Raw genomic sequence first — 22,487 nt, 5'->3', positions numbered from 1 at the left:
GTTGAAGAAAATGGTCCATGACAAGGCTCCAACCTGCAAAGCTGATCTGGCAACAGCAATCAGAGAAAGTTGGAGCCAGATTGATGAAGAGTACTCTTTGTCACTCATTAAGTCCATGCCTCAGAGACTGCAAGCTGTTATAAAAGCCAGAGATGGTGCAACAAAATACTAGTTATGTGTTGGACCGTTCTTTTGTTTTTCATGATTCCATAATTTTTTCCTCAGAATTGAGTGAGTCCATATTTTTTCCCTCTGCTTGGTCTAAAAAAGTAACCGTTACTGACTGCCACAATTTTTTTTTTCCTGATTTCTTATAGTGTTTCTTAAAGCCATAAAGTTGCCATTTGAAATGACTTTAGTTTTGTGTCATGTCTGTGATCTGCTTTTTTTCTACAAAATTAAACAACTGAATGAACATCCTCCGAGGCCAGTGATTCCATAATTTTTGCCAGGGGTTGTATACACACAGCAGAGACACCAGACACATATGCAGCATTAGCATTTTTCAGCTTGGAACTAGAGACATTACTTTTCCCTCATTGAGATAAACGGCAAGAATGTGTTTGTGAACCGGCATAATTTAATTTTAGATTTATTTGATAGCCACTTGTGGCCTTTTGAGGGTGCAATAAATATCAAAAGTTCTAAAGCATCTATTGTGTTTGATTGTTCTACAAACACAGATAATATCGAGTGTCTTGTCTCACATTGTCCCACAGCAAGAAAATAGTGCAGATTAGTGTCCAACATTTACTCTTCTATTAAGTCTGCATTTCATTCATTAAGCATATTTAATATTCAGTTTTATTATAAATAATTGAACATACAATGGAATTTACAGTTCTATTAAATGGAGGGGGGGGGGGGGGGGGTCGAAATTCAATGACATATTTACAGACGAGACCATAAGAACATCAGGTAACTTAACTTCTGAACGGATCAGACACCTCTGTTACAGTGAAACTCTGGTTGGATTTAATGTTGTATGATAACAGCATTAGCACTTTTAGCTGTCGGTAGCTTCACCCATTAGCTCCACTTCATGTACGATTACTGGAATATATATATATATATATATATATATATATATATAAAATATGCAGCACATAACGTATAATGTCCCAGGGGTCAAAATACATTTTTTTAACCTACTTGCACTGGTGCTAGTAACAAAAAACTACTTGCACCAAAAAAAAGTTACTTGCACAACCAAAAGTCAGTCTTATAACAACCTTAAAACTCCTCTGATGTGTCAGACTCTTCCTCTCTGGGGAGAGTTTGAGGGGAGAGCAGCAGCAGCAGACACTTTTTTTTCACGTGCACGCGCAAACGAATCGTATGTGAAGATTATTTTATCTATTAACTACACAGATATATAATAAAACAAATGGTGACTGGTTTATAACACAATTACGACAGAATCTGAGGTGAGAGAGAGCGAGGAACTACGGAGCCCTGGAAGTGTCATTGCAAAATGTTTTGCATGTAGAGATAATGTGCGCACGTTTTATTATTTTGTGCGCACATTTTATGATATTGTGTGCTCGCAGGGTTCTAGCTAGCGCAAACTTGCGTTACGGCCCGTTACCCTATAATTTTGGACCGTTACGCTTATTTTGGACCGTTACGATTTTCAATACAGCATCTGTAATCAACAGTTTCTGCAGCGCGACTCCAGTTTGAACCGTGAATCGAAGCAATGCTTCGATTCAATGGCTCGTGGCTCTTTCATTCGCTGCTCTTCAGAAGCGGTAAGTCCGCTTCTTAACCCCTCTGAAAGCCATTAAAATATCACGAGTCACTTTTGTGTGGATTAAAGTTACTAACTGGGACTCTTGTCTTGTTGCAGTCGAGAAACGAGAATCGTTGCCATTTTGTCACAGCTTCAAACGCTGCGCGGCTCTGTTGAGACACAGTCTGCTTGGAATTAATAACTTCAAAACGAATCGCCGCTTTAAATAAAATGACACCTCTTACAAACATTGCAATACAGACAATAAACTACAATAGACTAAAACATTTTTTCCTCCCAAAATGAGACGTCCGGCATTCTTTATAAACCTAACCTGCAGCACAGCTGCAAGAGCTCAGCTCATAGGTCTGGAAATACATTCATGCCAATAATAATGTCTGAAAGGAAATGCTTTTGACAAAAACTAACAGATATTATTTCTGTTTATGTCCAGAGTTCAAGGATCCACCATTTAGAGTTTATTTTGTCCAGAGTTTAAGGATCCAGTAACCAATTTCATATTTATTTACTTTAAGACTCAATAAAATGTTGTTCAATTTCAATTTAATCAGCTTATAAAGCGCCAAATTACAATAAAGCAGTCTCAAGGTGCCTCACACAGAACAGTTCAACATAAAAAATTAAAATAAATTAAAAAATTCAAATACCTAATTAAAAACAGAAGCAAAAGAATAAAACGTAACAAAATAAAAACTACTCATAAGAAAAAGCATAAAAATAGGTTTTAAGTCTTGACTTAAAAATGTCCACGGACTCCGACTGCCTCACTGAGGGCCATGTACTGGCTAACCCAGAATGAGACTGCCCACTCAACAAACTTCCCCAGCCTTCTGGACATGATGAAGGGACTTGGGCTGTCATACCTCGCTTTTCCCCTTTGGGTACCAATAGAATGGCCAATTTCTAACCTGAATTTTCAAAAGCTTCCCCCCTTCTGCACCATCCCCCCGGTCACTTCGCTCCCTCGACATTACCACTACGCTAAAATTTTATCCTAGCTAGAACCCTGGTTCGTTTTATTATATTGTGCACTCGTTTTATGATACTGTGTGCACATTTTAAGCATAATTTGAGTAAAACAAGAGCACGATCTACTTAAATGTGGCCACAATTTTTAAAACATGCACTCAATACTGTCTTGACACATAAATGTTGACTATTAGCCAACAAACCAGGAGACAGTGTAATACATTTCCCCATTAGAAATGGATCTGGTCAGGGTAAATCATCATGGTTTGGGCGCACAAGGACATACAGAGAACTCCAGCTGCCCTGCATGGCATCATCTGGAGTTTAAGCACATTAAAAAGGATGCTGAGGGCGAAGCGTCTCCCCGTCGTGAGGATGACAATTTAGGTCATATTATGGAGTTCATTTTGAACGAAAGGAAAATGTGTGCACGTTTTATTAATTCAAGGGCTCAATTAAAGGAAAACGTGCGCACGAATTATCACGTCCAGGAAAACGTGCGCATGGTTTATTAATTTGAGAGCAAGTTTTATTAATTCGTGGGCTCAATTAAAGGAAAACATGCTCACAAATTATCATGGGCAGAAAAAAAAAAATCACTTTAAGTGACCTCTCCCGGGTTCCGCAAAGGAACCACAGCCGCAGCCAGTTTTTTTTTTTCACGTGCGCGCAAGAAGTAATCGTCCGTGAAGATAATTTTATTAACTACACAGATGTATAATAAAACAAATGGTGACTGGTTTATAACACAATGATGACAGAATTTGAGGGCAGAGAGAGAGAGGAACCGCAGCGGCAGCCAGTTTTTTCTCTTTTGTTTGTTTACATGTGCACGCGCGAACACAACAAATAGAGCATAGCAACTCGCTCCATGTGTGAGAGTCATAAAACGCAGGGAAGACAAAGACAACACATTGGAAATTGTTTTTTTTCCTTATTTATTCCTTTATTGGTTCATTCAACTGGTGCTTATAGTTGACAAAACTTGGATAAATTTACTTGCACCAGTGCTAGTGCAGTATAAAATTATGTACACCGCTTGAATAATACATGCACAAACTAGCACATGCATGTACTATTTTGACCCGTGTCCACAAAAAAGTAAACCGTTAGGAGCACCACCATGCAGTCCTCAAAAATATGCTTTAATAAATATCCAAACACGGACTTTCTTGCTTCTTCTTCTTCTTCTTTCAAGTTTATTGGCTGATTGCAACAAAACACGGTGTATTACCACCACCTACTGTGGGAGAGGTGTTTATGAACCAAGACTTGCTTATGCTTATGCATTTTGGGTCAAGGATGAACACTGTGAAAACAGAAAGTTGATAGGACTAATATTTTTGGAGAAATCAGCAATATTAGCTAACAGTGAACAATGGACATTGTGCTGCAATGCACCATGGGAGTTTGGGGTTTAAAATGTTATTGTGGTTCATGACAGTTTAACAGTGTTGTTACTGTTATTGATTTATTGAGTTTTTGTCGTTCAACTGGTTTAGTCACTTTAGTTAAGTGTCATGTTGATGTTACCATGAGCGAAAAGTGCAGTGTGTTTGATGTCTTCCGCCACCGTCTGTTTGTGGGTGTGTAAAAAATAAAAGTTTGGTATGCTTATGTATTTTGGGTCGAGGATGAATGCCACCAACCCTAACCTGGATAAATAACACAATAAAAGAGGATTCCTTTATTAATTTAGTGATTCTACAAGTCAATATCCAACAAGATTTGTTCAAAGTAGGAGCCCATGTTGTATAACTTTGCAAAACACAGAGACTGTCACATTTATTTTGGGAATAAAACTGAAACTAAGACTGTCACAAATCTATTTTGGGACTGCACCTTCTCTAGAAAACGTTGTTTATTATGTACAGAATTTATGGGAAAATGTACTGTTTGTTTCCTTGACCTAAATAATGAGGGTCACCATAAATTTTGTGTACAAAATGACAAATCTTGTGTTTTCCCCCAATATTTCACATCCACAACATTTTAAATAATTAGCCTTTATTTCCTGTTCTGGTCTAGGAATTTGAAAAATAAATTTTCACCATGCTCAAAAATACAAATGAAAAGCAATCAACACTTGTTCATTTTACAATATTTTATTTAATATACCTTACACCATAAATATATCCCCTGGCAAGGTTTTTTCTTCCTTCACTGATAATTGTATATACTTCTTTCAGATAGACAAAACTGTTCATTTGTACACCATTTTTGTATGGTGTTTTTCAACAAAAATTAAAAAATACACAAAGTTTGTGTGTGTCGGGGGGGAGTTCGGGTCTGAGGGATAGTTCACGTGCTCTCCTTCTGGCAGCAAGTTATGGTTCTGATGGCTGCTTAAAAAAGTCAACTAAAGCTGCACCTTAACTTCTTTTTGTAATATCACCTGATATAAAGGCAGTTACCTGAACTTAGTCCATGTCTCACTATCAGTCTTTCCCCATTATTTAAACAACATTCAGTTTGTTTGAAATGGAAAAGTTAAGTTTTGGCAAGTGCCATCGCAGTGCACTGTTGTCATGATCACAGACAGCGGTGGCAGAATTTTCCGACGTCCTCTCACTGAACACAACATCCAGTTTACCATCTGCCACTTACAGCCAACATATGAATGCAGCATAAGGGTTGCAACAACGTTCCTTAATATTAACAGAACCTAATCATGTGTGGACAGAGTAGCGATAGAAAATTTATCAGACACATGAGAGGAACCACTGAACAATAAACTCTGGTTCATAGGAGGTTAATGTACACTGAAATTACTCATTATGGAAAAAAACACATTTGAACAATGGCACGTTTGGTCAAAAACAAGGGACTAGACAAAGTAAAATGAAACAAAACACAAAGGACACCAAAAGGGACAAAAAATAAATCCTCCAAAAGAAGAAGAACAACAAAAACAGCACGCGCACACACACACACACACACACACACACACACACACGCAACAAAATGAGCCAAAATACAAATGGCCACCCCTGCAGTCAATCTAACACCATTAACAATGCCAAACAATAATCTGATCTGAGAAAGCTAATCCAAAATTTACCTGATCAGGTCATTGGGTAAAAGTGAAAAGCAGTGTGTGTGAGGAAGGAGAGTGTGTTTGAGAGGGAGAGAGAGAAAGAGAGATAATGACAGACACTCTACCTCTACAGCAAGTGTCACTTTCATGCTGCTCAGCTGAACACAGAACAAGAGAAGTGTGTGAGAAGAGGATAAGAGGAGGGAGATGAGGAGGAGGAGGAGGAGGAGCACAAAAAGGAGCTCACATTTTTAATGAAGCGGGGCTCTGTGACAAATGACTGCTCAACAACACTTGTGAAACAAACAAGCTGCAGCAACACGGGCAACATCTTCCCGGTTAAGATGGCGGCATTCTGATTTTCAAGTATGCGTCCTCTTCATGTCAAAGTTCTTTCACAGCTGTGGTCAAACATGACCAACACAGAAAGCTCATGACTGACCACCTGACTATCAGGGAGCTGATACTCGTCAAAAGCAGAGAGATGTATGCAACACACAAGCTGTCTGACAACAGCTTGTGTGTTGCATACAGTACTCAACCATTTTGGTATGTTGCATATGGGTTGAATTCCCCTCAGGGAAGCTCTGTAGTCTCCCACCTCCTGTTGCTTAATTGATTTCTGTAATAAAGGTGTCCTCTGAAAAGCTTAATTTCATGCTATTCTATGATTGGCTCTAGAAAACAATGCGACACACTCCTGCACAGAGGATTCCCTGCTAGCAATTTGTACTTTGGCAGTCACTCAGCTCAGTGCTGACTAGATCACTGAGGTAGATAAATTAGGACATAGTCAGTGACGTCTGTCCTTTGTGTTCTGATATTGTAATACCATTTGGGGGAAAAAAAAACCAACCAGCTGTGTTGCTGACCCACACTACCACATTAGGTAAATAGAACATTAGCAGTTCGGCCTTCAAATCCTAAAGCTGGAAAGGTTATAATTTACTGCATGTGGAGCAACTCTTTGTTTTATGGATGACTGAATCGAGCAGTGACATGAAAAAGAGAGCAGATGCTGACAAATAAATCTAGTGCTGTTAGAGGATATAAATAACATTCAAAGTGGGCGGTCCTTAATCCTCTGGGGCCGAGGCCGTCATATACGATGGCTAAGACCAAGCTTTACTAAATTATAAATAACTTTTTAATGATATGAGATAGAAATTTACTTTTTTTTTGCTAAAAAGTTAACTGCGCGGACTTTCGAGCCAGCCATCGGCCATTTTTGTACTCCTCATAGAAACTGTGTGATGACGTGCGCAATGTGAGTGTCCAAAAGGAATTGGTTCACCGTCACATGGTTTTCCAAAATCCAATCGTAGGGCAGATTTACCTCACGTGAAAAACCAAAGATCGTTTTCAGGAGTGATGTGTTACTAGTTGGCCCGTTTGAATAGCCCCTGGGTGCTCCAATGAGTACATACTATTAGTACATACTCAGTGTGCCCTGCTCCATTACGCACACCGATCAGTGAAAGCAGGAGCAGACGGAGAGGCTCTGATGACAGTCTCACGTGCTCAAACAAAGAGTAAACTATCAGGGTTGCTTCACTAGTTTGTATGTGAATCTTACTGGATAACTCTGTTGCTTTCTCTGCATAATGCACTGTTTACCATATCAATGGACAACAAAACGCATAGACCATTTTGTATATATTGTTCAAAATGTGCATTTGTGTTTAATGTTTGAGCCTTTTTGTTGTACAGTCTTTCAAACAAGACCTCAAATTACCTTTATGAAGTGTCAAAACAGTTGTTTATTATACACTCAACAAAAATATAAACGCAACACTTTTGGTTTTGCTCCCATTTTGTATGAGATGAACTCAAAGATCTAAAACTTTTTCCACATACACAATATCACCATTTCCCTCAAATATTGTTCACAAACCAGTCTAAATCTGTGATAGTGAGCACTTCTCCTTTGCTGAGATAATCCATCCCACCTCACAGGTGTGCCATATCAAGATGCTGATTAGAAGCCATGATTAGTGCACAGGTGTGCCTTAGACTGCCCACAATAAAAGGCCACTCTGAAAGGTGCAGTTTTATCACACAGCACAATGCCACAGATGTCGCAAGATTTGAGGGAGCGTGCAATTGGCATGCTGACAGCAGGAATGTCAACCAGAGCTGTTGCTTGTGTATTGAATGTTCATTTCTCTACCATAAGCCGTCTCCAAAGGCGTTTCAGAGAATTTGGCAGTACATCCAACCAGCCTCACAACCGCAGACCACGTGTAACCACACCAGCCCAGGACCTCCACATCCAGCATGTTCACCTCCAAGATCGTCTGAGACCAGCCACTCGGACAGCTGCTGGAACATTCGGTTTGCATAACCAAAGAATTTCTTCACAAACTGTCAGAAACCATCTCAGGGAAGCTCATCTGCATGCTCGTCGTCCTCATCGGGGTCTCGACCTGACTCCAGTTCGTCGTTGTAACCGACCTGAGTGGGCAAATGCTCACATTCGCTGGCGTTTGGCACGTTGGAGAGGTGTTCTCTTCACGGATGATGCGAAGGAGATGTGTTGCACTGCATAAGGCAAATGGTGGTCACACCAGATACTGACTGGTATCCCCCCCAATAAAACAAAACTGCACCTTTCAGAGTGGCCTTTTATTGTGGGCAGTCTAAGGCACACCTGTGCACTAATCATGGTGTCTAATCAGCATCTTGAGATGGCACACCTGTGAGGTGGGATGGATTATCTCAGCAAAGGAGAAGTGCTCACTATCACAGATTTAGACTGGTTTGTGAACAATATTTGAGGGAAATGGTGATATTGTGTATGTGGAAAAAGTTTTAGATCTTTGAGTTCATCTCATACAAAATGGGAGCAAAACCAAAAGTGTTGCGTTTATATTTTTGTTGAGTATAGTTTGCTGTGTTTTGAATAAATGTGTGTGGAAAATTATTTTTTGCTTTATTTTTTCGTTGCCTATTTTTGATTGTAAACCTTTATTACACTTATAAAACACAACAAAAACATATATATTCTGAAAACACAGGTTGTCCTGAAACAAAGACATAAAACTTGATTGTGGGATGCAGGGAGAGCTGTTAACAGCAATAATAAAACATTTATGCCAGGCAAGTGAACTGTCCAAAAAATGCCCTCGGACCCCAGAGGGTTAAAGAGAAGGAGAAATTCGGCTGTCCAGCAGCAACACATCCATGCATAAACACATAAAAACACATTTTAAAAAATACATACACAGTTAACTTAAAAATCACTAACAAATAAAATGCAAATGTTCAGACCAAGCTGTTATGAAGTCTTATAGCAGAGGGGACAAAAGACCTCTTATAATATTCTGTTCTGCAGCGCAGGGAAAGCAGCCTGTTGCTGCTGTTGCTCCTCTGAGCAGACAGACTGTTATGCAAAGGATTCCTGGTGTTACACAGGATGCTCTGCATTACAGTCCTCATCCTCCTCTCCAGCACAGCACCCACAGAGTCTGTCCTCCTCCCCATCACTGACCCACACTTCCTTATCAGCTTATCCAGCCGATTATGGTCTCTCAGGGTCATACCACCCCCACCAGCAGACAACCCCAAAAAACACAGCACTGGCTACAACAGATTGATAAAAAATGTACAACATTTCACTGCTGACATTAAACGATCTGAGCCTCCTCAGGAAGTAGAGCCTACTCTTAGTGGTGGTAGCTTAGTGATTTGCACTGTTGCCTCACAGCAAAAAGGTTGTGGGATCACTTCTCACTTGGGGTCTTTCTGTGTGTAGTTAGCATGTTCTCCCTGTGTTTGCGTGGGTTCCCGCCGGGAACATGCAGGTTAGGTGGATTGGAAACTTAATTGACCGTAGGTGTACATTCAAGTGTGAATGTGTTTGTTTGTCTATATGTGGCCCTGCAATAGACTGACATCCTGTCCAAGGTGCACCCTGCCTCTCGCCTTATGACTGCTTGGATAGGCTCCAGCCCACCAGCACCCCCGCCCCCTTCAACCGACCATTAATTGGTGTAAACAGGTACCACAAATGAATGAATGCCTACTCTGAACAGTTCAATGGATTCTAAAATCATGCTTTCTGACGTGTTGGTCATGTGCCAATTTTCAGAATGACAGTGCAGTAGTTGACGCTGTACAAATGACAGTTAACAAACAAATTTCCAAAATACCAGCTGCAACAACACAGAAAAATTTGTACTTGTGAGAATACAGACAGCTACTACGAGTACATATTGTGGGTCACGGATGACAAAGTAAAACTCAGGTGGCGCACCCTGAGAGGCATATAATATTCAGAATAACAGAAAAATGAGCACACCCGTCCTGTCATGTACGTCTCTGTGGGAAAGAAAAAGCCGCAAAAGACAATGATTTTCATATAACGTGCATTTGACTTGTGTGTGAGCTTGCACCTTCACTGCTATGTACAGACATGAAATACACCCGTGCCTTAGGGTCCAAAGTGTCATTTTGATTACAAGCTTGAGTGGCTAGCAGTGATTTAAATAACAACACACTTAAGAGAAGCCTGGTGACAACACTAAAGTAATGTGACAAATAATCTGTGGTAACACTGAGTTTGGAGTTGTATGTGTGCCAGTATGGATGGAGAAAAACAGGTTACCTGGTGAAGGTAGTGTGGAAAGTGAGTATCGTCTCCTCTTTGTGCCAACTGCTCCAGAGACGCCAGTAGAGTAGGACTTGGAATAGGCCGTGTGAAGCTGGGTGCTGAGATACAGGTAGATCCCACGTGTTTAATATTTGAGGTTAAAGGTACTATGGTAGAGGAGGAGTCTGTTGCGGTAGCTGTGGTTTCTACTGCAGTGGAAGTACTGAGTCCTGTGGTGCAGACAGTTATTGTCGATTTCCCCACTGGTGAATTTATAGGTTGTGCATATGAATATGCCTGCCCTTTATTGCACATCAGCCCATTGGTATAGTCTGCAGATGAGGTATAATGTTCTGGGGTTAAGACGGCGTTGTTATTAATAGTAGGTTCTGTGATACTTGCAGGCCCAACTATGATAGCAGGTCGCATGTCTGAGGGTACAGCTGATTCAACAAAATCTACAGATGCTGTGGTAAAAGTGGGTTCCACTGTGACAGAAGCAACCGATCCAGTGTTGGATCGGTTATGAGAGGCCATCGCAGCGTCACTCTGACCCATTTCTACTGGACTACTGGGATATGCAGTTTCCGGACTGACCACTGGAATGACAGGAGAGTTTAGCTCTGTACTAGTCCCAGGGCTGAAAGGATAAAGTGTTTCCAAAAGACTGCCTGCAGAGAGAAAGACAGACAGAAGTACAGCAAAAATAAATAGATGCGGGACAAGTCAAGGTGTTCATGGTTGTGCCTCGTTCACTAAGAATGGAGACATCTAAAAACACAATCTTTGAATAAAAGCATGAACGACAGTGCCTAAATACTGGTATACACATTCAAGTAAAAGTAAAGGAATAAAATTTAGTTTACATTTGATAGCTTTTAAAGTTACATTGAAATAACAGGAAACGTACCTATTCAATGTAAAAATTTGAAGTGTTTACAAGAACACCATGTTGGTGTAGTGGGCACATAATCATCACATATAGAGAAATGCTATGCTGAGAAATGCCGTGTTTTTTCTTTTGTCTGTGATAATGCGCACGCACGTACGCACGCACACACACACTTTAAGATATTTTTGACTTACTACTGACTGCCATCTGACCTGAAAGTGCAAATCTACTAAATCCAAAAATGCAAGTATTGTTGTGTGGGCCACTGAAGAGGAGGTTCTGCTGGCCCACCACCAGAGGGCGCCCTGCCTGAAGTGCGGGCTTCAGGCACGACAGGGCGCAGCCGCCTCACGGGAGCAGCCGGGAGTGACAGCTGTCTCTCATCACCACCTCATCATCATCTTCTCCATAAAAGCCGGGCAGCGACTCCACCTCCCTGCCGAGATATCTTCAAGCCAAGAAGGTAATCAGCTCAGCCGTTATGAGTCATACGCATACAGTTTTTGCTTCTGTACTTTTTGCAGTCGCTCCTGTGAGTGCTTGCAGCTGGAGGCTGGGTTTGTGGTACGTGGAGGGCTGACGTCTTCGCTCCCCACGCCAAACTTGATAAGTACTCACAAATACTACACATGAGTTTCTGGATTGGAGGTGGAGGTTTTCCCTCCGTGTGAAACTAAAGACTGTTTTTGCTGACTGTTTGCTGGGTGTGTGCTCACACCCACCCTTGATTGTTTCTGCTTCCTGCCAGCAGTACCAGATCCGACAGCCGGAGACGGTGACCACCTGGGGACTCGGGACTTGGCGGCTCCAGTATTCGCCGGGTTCGGTGGCGGTGGAAATTGTGTGGGTTCCGGCTCCTCTCTGGACAGACGTCTTCTATCCTCGAGCCTGCCCACACGTCACCTTTGTAGATTGACTACATACGAAATTCTGTAATTGTCTGTATTTCATTGTGCACATTCACAACAATAAAGTGTTCTATTTTCGGCTCATTCATTGTCCATTCATTTACGCCCCCTGTTGTGGGTCCGTGTCATTACACTTTCCCAACAGGATATCTCGGCCAACGTCATGGATCCCGAGGGGCGTCAACCATCTGTTGGACAACCAATGGAAGAGCAGGGTGCACAGGCGCCTGCAGGAGGTGTGATTGGTGAGCTGCAGCAAATCCTCACCGCCTTTACTGCTCGGTTGGATCTGATGACCGAGCAGAATGTCATCCTCAACCGCAGGATGGAGGCTCTCACCGCGCAGGTGGAAGCGCACGCTCAGGGTGCTGCTGCAGCTCCTCCTCTTGCTGACCCGGTGCCGAATATAGACGTTCCACTGGTCATTCAACGACCCCCCCCCACCATTCCCTGAAGCATACATAAGTCCCCCAGAGCCGTACGGAGGTTGTGTGGAGATGTGCGCTGACTTCTTGATGCAGTGTTCGCTCGTCTTTGCACAGCGTCCCGTGATGTACGCATCAGACTCCAGTAGGGTGGCTTATGTGATTAATTTGCTTCGAGGTGAGGCACGTGCTTGGGCTACGGCGCTTTGGGAGCAGAATTCACGGCTCCTTACCTCTTATACTGGGTTTGTGAGGGAGTTCAGAACAGTGTTTGATCACCCTAACAGAGGCGAGACCACGTCAACCGTGCTGCTGTCTATGAGACAGGGGCGTCGGAGAGCAGCTGAATATGCAGTCGACTTCCGCATCGCGGCTGCGAGGTCCGGCTGGAATACGACTGCGCTCCGCGCCGCCTTCATAAACGGACTGTCGTCGGTCCTGAAGGAGCAGCTGGTGGCTAAGGATGAGCCGCGGGATTTAGACGGGCTTATTGATCTAGTTATACGATTAGACAATCGGTTAGAAGAACGCCGTCGGGAGCGAGACGAAGGACGTGGCCGGGCACGCACCGTCCCTCTACCTTCCGGGTCCGAAAAGGTTCCGCCCTCCCCACGCTCCACAGCCTCGGCGCTCTGTGTGGCAACAGCTCCCCCTGCTGACGATACTATGGACACGAGCAGGGCCAAATTAAGATCATCTAACAGACAGAGGAGACTGGCCCGTGGGGAGTGCTTTTTCTGTGGCTCAAGTGAGCATCTGCAGAGAGACTGCCCCAAGCGGTTAAACACAAACGCCCGCCCTTAAAAACTGGGATAAGGGTGGGCCAAGACATTCACGTGGGACATACATGTATTTCTACACGTCTCCCAGTTACGATCATGAGTGGGGATTTAACCTTTCAAGCCCCAGCACTGGTGGACGCGGGGTCAGAAGGGAATCTGCTGGACAGCAGATGGGCTAGGGAGGTAGGGCTCCCTCTGGTGGCTCTTCCTTCGCCACTGAAGGTGCGGGCACTAGATGGCACCCTTCTCCCTTTAATCACACACAAGACACAACCAGTAACTCTGGTGGTGTCCGGGAATCATCAGGAGGAGACTGAGTTTTTTGTTACTCCTACCTCCCGCGTGATTTTGGGCTTCCCGTGGATGGTAAAACACAATCCCCGGATTGATTGGCCGTCTGGGGTTGTGGTTCAGTGGAGCGAAACCTGCCACCGGGAGTGTTTAGGATCCTCAGTTCCCCCCGGTTTAATTGCTAATGAGGAGGTTAAAGTCCCCCCCAATCTGACGGCGGTGCCGATCGAGTACCACGATCTTGCTGACGTTTACAGCAAAGATCTGGCGCTAACCCTTCCCCGCACCGTCCATACGATTGTGCCATTGATTTGATCCCGGGCATTGAGTACCCGTCCAGCAGGCTGTACAACCTCTCACGTCCTGAGTGCGAATCAATGGAGACCTACATCCTGGACTCGTTAGCTGCCGGGCTGATCCACAACTCCACCTCCCCGATGGGTGCTGGTTTCTTTTTGTAGGCAAGAAAGATGGCGGACTCCGGCCATGCATTGATTACAGAGGGCTGAACGAGATTACAGTTCGCAACCGATACCCTTTGCCCCTGTTGGATTCTGTGTTCACGCCCCTGCATGGAGCCCAAATCTTCACCAAATTAGATCTTAGGAATGCATATCACCTGGTTCGGATCCGGAAAGGAGACGAGTGGAAGACAGCATTTAACACCCCGTTAGGTCACTTTGAGTACCTGGTCATGCCGTTCGGCCTCACTAACGCCCCCGCGATGTTCCAAGCTTTGGTAAATGACGTCTTGCGGGACTTCCTGCACCAATTTGTCTTCGTGTATCTGGACGATATACTCATTTTTTCCCCGGATCCTGAGACCCATGTCCAGCATGTACGTCAGGTCCTGCAGCAGTTGTTGGAGAATCGGCTGTTTGTGAAAGAAGAGAAGTGTGAGTTCCACCGCACTTCTTTGTCCTTCCTGGGGTTCATCATCTCCTCCAACTCCGTCGCCCCTGATCCGGCCAAGGTTGCGGCGGTGAGAGATTGGCCCCAACCCACAAGCCGTAGGAAACTGCAACAGTTCCTCGGCTTTGCAAATTTCTACAGGAGGTTCATTAAGGGCTACAGTCAGGTTAGTAGTCCCCTAACAGCCCTGACCTCCCCAAAAGTCCCCTTCACCTGGTCGGATCGGTGCGAAGCCGTGTTTAGGGAGTTGAAACGTTGGTTTTCGACTGCACCAGTTCTGGTGCAGCCCGATCCTTGCCGCCAGTTTGTGGTTGAAGTGGATGCCTCTGACTCAGGGATAGGAGCCGTGCTGTCCCAGAGTGGGGAGTCCGATAAGGTTCTTCACCCTTGTGCCTATTTTTCTCGCAGGTTGACCCCGGCTGAACGGAACTATGACGTGGGCAATCGAGAACTTCTTGTGGTGAAAGAGGCTCTTGAGGAGTGGAGACACCTGTTGGAGGGAGCACGGTTTTCACAGACCATCGGAACCTGGAGTATATCAGGACCGCCAAGCGGCTGAACCCCAGGCAAGCCAGCTGGTCACTGTTCTTCGGACGTTTGACTTCCGGATCACCTATCGCCCTGGGACCAAGAACCAGAGATCGGATGCCTTGTCCCGGGTACACGAAGACGAAGTCAAAACAGGGCTGTCGGATCCACCGGAGCCCATCATTCCTGAGTCCACTATCGTGGCCACCCTCACCTGGGACGTGGAGAAGACCGTCCAGGAGGCCCTGGCACGGAGCCCGGACCCAGGAACCGGTCCGAAGAACCGTTTGTACGTCTCACCAGAGGCCAGGGCTGCGGTCTTGGACTTCTGTCACGGTTCCAAGCTCTCCTGCCACCCAGGGGTGCGAAGAACCGTGGCAGTGGTCCGGCAGCGCTTCTGGTGGGCGTCTATGGAAGCCGACGTCCGGGAATATATCCAGGCCTGTACCGCCTGTGCCAGGGACAAGGCAGACCACACTAAGACTCAAGGACTCCTTCAACCGCTTCCGGTGCCTCGTCGCCCCTGGTCCCACATCGGCCTGGATTTTGTCACGGGCCTCCCGCCGTCCCAGGGCATGACGACCGTCCTCACGATAGCGGACCGATTCTCCAAGGCGGCCCACTTCGTGGCCCTCCCGAAGCTCCCAACGGCCCAGTAGACCGCAGACCTCCTGGTCCACCACGTCGTCCGTCTGCATGGGATACCAACTGACATCGTCTCAGATCGTGGTCCTCAGTTCTCCTCGCAGGTCTGGAGGAGTTTCTGCAGAAAACTGGGGGCCACCGTGAGCCTCTCGTCCGGGTATCACCCACAGACGAATGGACAGGCAGAGCGGGCCAACCAGGAACTAGAACAGACCCTCCGCTGTGTGACATCCGCGCACCCGACGGCCTGGATCGAGTACGCTCATAACAGCCAGGTGTCTTCTGCCACCGGCCTCTCCCCGTTTGAGGTGTGTCTCGGGTACCAGCCCCCATTGTTTCCCGTGGTGGAGGGAGGGGTCGGTGTGCCCTCAGTCCAGGCCCACCTGCGAAGATGCCGTCGGGCGTGGCGCACCGCCCGTTCTGCCTTGTTGAAGGCCCGGACGAAGGCTAAGGCCCATGCAGACCGCCGGCGTTCCCCGGCCCCTGCATACCAGCCCGGGCAGGAGGTGTGGTTATCTACAAAGGACATTCCTCCCCAGGTGGACTCCCCGAAACTTAAGGACAGATTCATCGGCCCATTTAAAATCCTCAAGGTCCTCAGTCCGGCCGCAGTGAAGCTCCAACTCCCAACTTCACTGCGGATCCACCCGGTATTTCACGTCTCCAGGCTCAAACCACACCTCACCCCTCTGTGCTCCCGGACCGGCGCAGCCTCCTGCCCGGATCATCAACGGGGAGCCGGCTTGGACGGTCCGCCGGCTCCTGGACGTCTGTCGGATGGGCCGGGGGTTCCAGTACTTGGTGTACTGGGAGGGGTATGGACCTGAGGAACGCTCCTGGGTGAAGAGGAGCTTCATCCTGGACCCGGCCCTCCTGGCCGACTTCTACACCCGTCATCCCGAGAAGCCTGGTCTCCCGGCGCCCGTTGAGGGGGGCGTCCTGTTGTGTTGGCCGCTGAAGAGGAGGTACTGCTGGCCCACCACCAGAGGGCGCCCTGCCTGAAGTGCGGGCTTCAGGCACGAGAGGGCGCAGCCGCCTCACGGGAGCAGCCGGGAGTGACAGCTGTCTCTCATCACCACCTGACAGCTGTCACTCATCACCACCTCATCATCATCTTCTCCATAAAAGCCGGGCAGCGACTCCACCTCCCTGCCGAGATATCTTCAAGCCAAGAAGGTAATCAGCTCAGCCGTTTATGAGTCATACGCATACAGTTTTTGCTTCTGTACTTTTTGCAGTCGTTCCTGTGAGTGCTTGCAGCTGGAGGCTGGGTTTGTGGTACGTGGAGGGCTGACGTCTTCGCTCCCCACTCCAAACTTGATAAGTATTCACAAATACTGCACGTGCCGAGTTTCTGGATTGGAGGTGGAGGTTTTCCCTCCATGTGAAACTAAAGACTGTTTTTGCTGACTGTTTGCTGGGTGTGTGCTCACACCCACCCTTGATTGTTTCTGCTTCCTGCCAGCAGTACCAGATCCGACAGCCGGAGACGGTGACCACCTGGGGACTCGGGACTTGGCGGCTCCAGTATTCTCCGGGTTCGGTGGCGGTGGAAATTGTGTGGGTTCCGGCTCCTCTCTGGACAGACGTCTTCTATCCTCGAGCCTGCCCACACGTCACCTTTGTAGATTGACTACATACAAAATTCTGTAATTGTCTGTATTTCGTTGTGCACATTCACAACAGTAAAGTGTTCTATTTTCGGCTCATTCATTGTCCATTCATTTACGCCCCCTGTTGTGGGTCCGTGTCATTACACTTTCCCAACAAGTATAGTCAATACTTACATAAAACAACTTTTCCTCCCAAATACAATATAGTGCACAACCAGGCAATACCATTACTAAGACATGGTATAGGTACTAAGGACTATCTTCCAATAGGCGCAAAGTGGCACACATCACAACGCAGGTGTTACTGATGCAACTGTCATTTTTACAGTCAGCGAACCATCTTCTTAATCAGACCATTTCTGCTCATTTGTGCGTGCTAATCGACAACTGAGATGTGGTCCAGCACAGAGTCGGTGTCGCCCACCGAACGGGCCACCCTAAAAATTGGTCCACCCTGCCTTCACTGCATACGCATCATTTGGGACCACAGCAGCACGTCTGAGTCTGACTCTCTACACCCAAAGTGATCAAAGGGAATAATGTGATTATTAACCATTAGATGACAAAGTAAAACCTCTTATCTAATTCTAAAGTCAGTTTTAAGCAGAAACAAGGGTGTTTTAAGCAGCATCAATAAGCTACTAAGCGCTGTAGCCACTAGTGTGCGCACATGGTGGTCAGGGCGTGCAATAGTACAAATCATATGGAACCAAATTTGCACGCTGAATGGAACCAAAATTGCACACTGAATGACAAGGATCTATTCAGCCATTATATAATATACAAATAATGAATGTTTAGGAGTGTAATGGTAAGAATCTTTCACCTAATAGTGCTAATAGGACCATGAAACTGAAGTGAAAACACAAAATAACTGACAAAAAGTAAGTAATGGAAAAAAACCATTTCAATAACTCTGCTTTCTCCCTCATGCTGGCTGGAGTTGTGTGTGATCAGGTAAAAAATAATAATAATTTGTTTTATTGCTGTAAAACATTAACAATAGCCAGTGAAACTAAACAGTAAAAATAACAGACCTCATTGTGAAGTAGTCACGTTCATGACTCTCCCTTTATCAAAATCATTGTCAATTAGACAAAGGTGTTCAATGAAGCCAACATCTTTGCAGAAACACAAAGGTTAATGTCTTTAACATCCTGCTGCTTCCTATCTTAGTATGTGTTTGTGAGACTCGGATGTTAACCAGTGATCGAAGGCGAAGGTTAAACGTCTGGTGGTGGGCACAGCTAACCAACAAGTTAGCTTCGATAACCACTAATCCGCTAACTGAAAAGTTAACTTTTATAACGATAAACTGATAAAAAATTTAGCGGAAGCTAAAGCTAACCGCGACCTTTTAATATTGACTGTTGTACACTGTCAGCTACATAAATTTGTAAAAATTTGAAAAATTTTGTCATTATGGGGTCTTGAGAGTAGAATATTGAGGAAAAATGATTTTACTCCAATTTGTAATAAGGCTGTAACATAAAATGTGGAAAAAGTGAAGTGCTGTGCACCGTATATATCGATCCTCTGCGGATAACTCTTTGCTGCTCCCCTTAAGGACATGGTTACATGTCAGACTATTTTTCCCCATGCACCAGACCTTTACCTGTTCAACTGACCGACTGCCTCACCTACTTCTACCAGGGCAACATTGTAGTACAGATTCTTCCGTTTGTATATTTTCACAAAACTAGTTGCACCACTGTATAACAAACTAGCTTTTTACCATCCTCTGTTGCTGTTCTCCATATTGGGGTCCTATATCAAATCATTACACCTGGGTGTTTGCATAAACCCTTCATCTGCTCCCCTGTAGTGGATCAATACTGCGTGAGGTCACCCACAGGTTTTCTATACAGACCAAGAACAGCCAACATGAAGCCCATGTCTGGCCATCACTCAAAGCTACCGCACCCCCAATTATACATAACTTTATGACTTTAAATGTGTTAAACCACGGGTTTTCAGTGTGGGATAGTGAGCCCCCCTCAGAGGACAAATGAATAGCTGCGAGCCCCTCCCCCCGACACACATACACACAATTTCAACATCTTTGTGTGTTTCTTTTTATTCTTTTACACATCTTTAACACATTTTAAAAGTATTTGTGCATTTTTAAGGAACTGTCTATGCATTTACACATTTTACAGCCTTCGTAAACATTTTAACGTGTTTTTATAGAACTTTCTATTCTTTCACACATTTACACCCTTTTCAAACATTTAAACATGTTTTAAAGAAATTTCTATTCTTCAATTTTTACCTTTTGTCATATTTTAAACACCTTTTTTTTTTAACAAACATTTAAACATTTCTGTGTGTTTTTAAATGCCTTTGTCATAAATAACATATTTTAACATAAATAATATTAATTCAAATAGGGATGGTATTGATAAAATTTTAATCAATAACGATGCCATTATCAATTCCGCTTATTGATCCAATTCCTTATCGATTCCCTTATCAATACCTCCTGTGAATTTTCTGTGTACTAAAAGTAGGCTTTACAGATTTTCTATGTCAGTAACATTTTATTGAGTCTGAAAGTAAATAAATATGAAATTGGTCACTGGATCATTGATCTCTGGACATAAATAAAAATAACAAAATCTGTAGTTTTTCTCAAAAAGCATTTCCTTTCAAACATTAACGGCATGAACGTCACTCCATACCTCTGAGCTGAGCTCTTGCAACCGGCTGTGCTGCAAGTCAACATCAATGTAATTCATAAGGAATGCAGGACGTCTCATTTTAGGAGGAAAAAAACATTTTAGTCTGTTGTAGTTTGCTGACTGTGTTACGTTTGGAAAGAGGTGTCATTTGATTTAAAATGGTGATTCGCTTTGAAATTATTAATTCCGGCCAGACTCTAATTTGACTTGGCAGAGAGTGGCACAGCATTTGGAGCTGTGCAAACAGAACGGAGGACGATTCTCGTTTCTTGCCTGCAACAAGACAAGAGTCCCAGTTAATGACTTTAATCCGCACAAAAGTGACTCACGATTGACATTTTTAAATGGCTTTGAGAGGGGTTAAGAAGCGGACCTGCCGTTTCTGAAAAGCAGCAAAGCAATAAACCAATGAAGCAGTGGGTCAGAGCACTGATTTGTTGCTTCAAGCTTCAGGAACAGCTGCTGCAGAAGCAGTTGATTACAGACCTGCTGCAGGTCTGCAATCAACGTAAAGAAATGATCATTTTCCCGATAAAACACCCTCAAAAACAACGGTCGCTCTGAAGCACCGATAAGGCAATCGTTAAGCAAAAGGCTATTGATGTCCGTGGATCGAATCATTTCTTAACAATTCTCGAAAAGAAAAGTACCCATCCCTTGCCCCCCCCCCCCAAGAACAGTTTGAAGACCACTCACTGTCTTAAACTAAAAGGTTAGAACCCCCCCTCCACACACACACACACAAAGTTGTCATGGAGGGGGAAGCTATCAAAATTAAACATGTTTAATTTTGCTCTAGCATTGGACAATTTAACATGAAGTTGAATTGGAACTAGCTCGCTTTTGGAGCCAGCCTCAAACGGCCATTCAAGGAGCTGCAACTTTTTCTTCTTCTGTAGGGCCTCATATGAAGCCATGGAAACTTACTGCTTGAATGTTTGGCATCTAGGACCCAAGGCAAAGCTCAATACCAACGCTATTCACATCCAGACTGGATGTGAATAGATATACCTTTTGGTATCGGGGGAGACTTACATGCAACTTAAATGTCAAAAACTTGTAATAACCATTACTGACAGTTTTTCCCCCATGTTTTGTATTTAATATATTACAGCAACACCATGAAATGTCACTGTGTCCACAATGTGTAGTTAATTCTGAATGTGTCCTACCAGTTTCTGAAAAAGAGGAATCGGTCATTGGAGTATCTGGAGACTGGCAGCGGATAAAACAGCTGGAATCTTCAGATTCTTCCTCCTCCCTCATTATGTCATCTTTGTCTTCCTCTTCATCCTCCCCTTGTCTCTTTCCTCTGTATCCCACCTCCTCCTTCCCATTGTTATTGAGAGAAGCTATTTGGAGAAGTCCAGATCCTACTCTCTCCTCATTTTGTGTGAGAGAGTGTTGTTGGGTCTGCGTAAGAGCGTTTGTCTCATTGAGGTTTTGAGTTTGGGGAGTAAAACCTTCACGGCTGATTACATTATCACAGAGGCCAACCGCATTCTCCTGACATTTTGACATTATTCGGCTGTCCCTCTCAAACTGACCTGCAGATTTAAAAAAAGAAAATGTTAGTTAATATACAATTTTGTCCAATTTGCAAGAACAAGATTTAATGACATTTAAATTAGTTTAGCTAAATAAGTAAATAAAAATATCTGAAACTAGACAAACCAACCACAGCAAATTAAAAAAAGAGAGGGGGTGTTCCTTGTTTACACATGCACAGTTCCAGTCATTTATTTATTTATAATAGTTTAATTGGAACTGCTGAATTCACTGCAACAAATATTCTAAAAGCTGTCTGCACCTTTGGACTGCAGTATGTTAAATCTTTGCCCAAGATTTTTGGATTGTTATTTTTTTGTATTTTATGAGTACTCACCACCATGATCCATCAGACGCCACCCTCACACACTTTCACCATTCAACGTGACAGTCAATTCCTCAAAACTGCTGAGATGAAGAGTAAAAATACAGGAAGATAAAGTCAGAGAGACATTCAAAAAAAAAAAAATAAAAAGACACCTACGAAGTCAGAGGCGATGACAGGGTAAGTAATAGAGAGAAACAGAACAAGTTGAGCACCATTCCTGACTTTCCATGCAAAGGACAGGGCGTAGAGATTAAAAACATATCTTCATAACAACCTCACTTGTGGAGTATTCCAAAGTAGTTAAGATTACAACTCCTCTCTGAAAAAACTGATTTATCTGCTACCATCACCACATACACCACTTCCCACAAGAAAACAGATATTTATCAAGTCAGAAAATGAGATAAAAATATGCACACCTCCTGCAAACTTCAGACAAGGTCAACACAAGATCGTCAAGAGTGATCCGAGTTTGATATAACAAGGTAAAAAGGAAAAATAAGGGCAGTACCCACATTTAGCGTAGAACGCTTATTGATTTTTACTTAGTCTACAGCACACACTCACCTAATTACTCACAATCA

At 44.1% G+C, this 22,487-nt stretch overlaps 1 protein-coding gene across 5 annotated transcripts in view; it reads right to left on the bottom strand.

The window, feature by feature from the left end:
- Positions 1-22,487, bottom strand: part of cnsta (consortin, connexin sorting protein a) — an 85,064-nt gene that overhangs the window by 49,696 nt on the left and 12,881 nt on the right. For 2 of the 5 annotated variants that reach the window (XM_034187891.1, XM_034187900.1), the window contains exons 2-4: positions 21,913-21,980; positions 21,200-21,574; positions 10,366-11,021 (exon numbers count right to left, since the gene is read on the bottom strand). In XM_034187891.1, the coding sequence (XP_034043782.1) occupies positions 10,366-11,021; positions 21,200-21,574; positions 21,913-21,925 (1,044 nt within the window). In that variant the 5' untranslated portion in view covers positions 21,926-21,980. Of the gene's footprint in view, positions 1-10,365; positions 11,022-21,199; positions 21,575-21,912; positions 21,984-22,487 lie in introns of all 5 variants that reach the window. The other 3 variants (XM_034187881.1, XM_034187908.1, XM_034187919.1) reach the window with 2 other exon arrangements.

The sequence above is a fragment of the Thalassophryne amazonica genome, chromosome 2 (genome assembly GCF_902500255.1).
Source record: "Thalassophryne amazonica chromosome 2, fThaAma1.1, whole genome shotgun sequence".
Taxonomy (NCBI): domain Eukaryota; kingdom Metazoa; phylum Chordata; class Actinopteri; order Batrachoidiformes; family Batrachoididae; genus Thalassophryne; species Thalassophryne amazonica.
The sequence above is the reverse complement of the archived record's forward strand: the minus strand, read 5'-3'. Positions and strand labels throughout refer to the sequence as shown.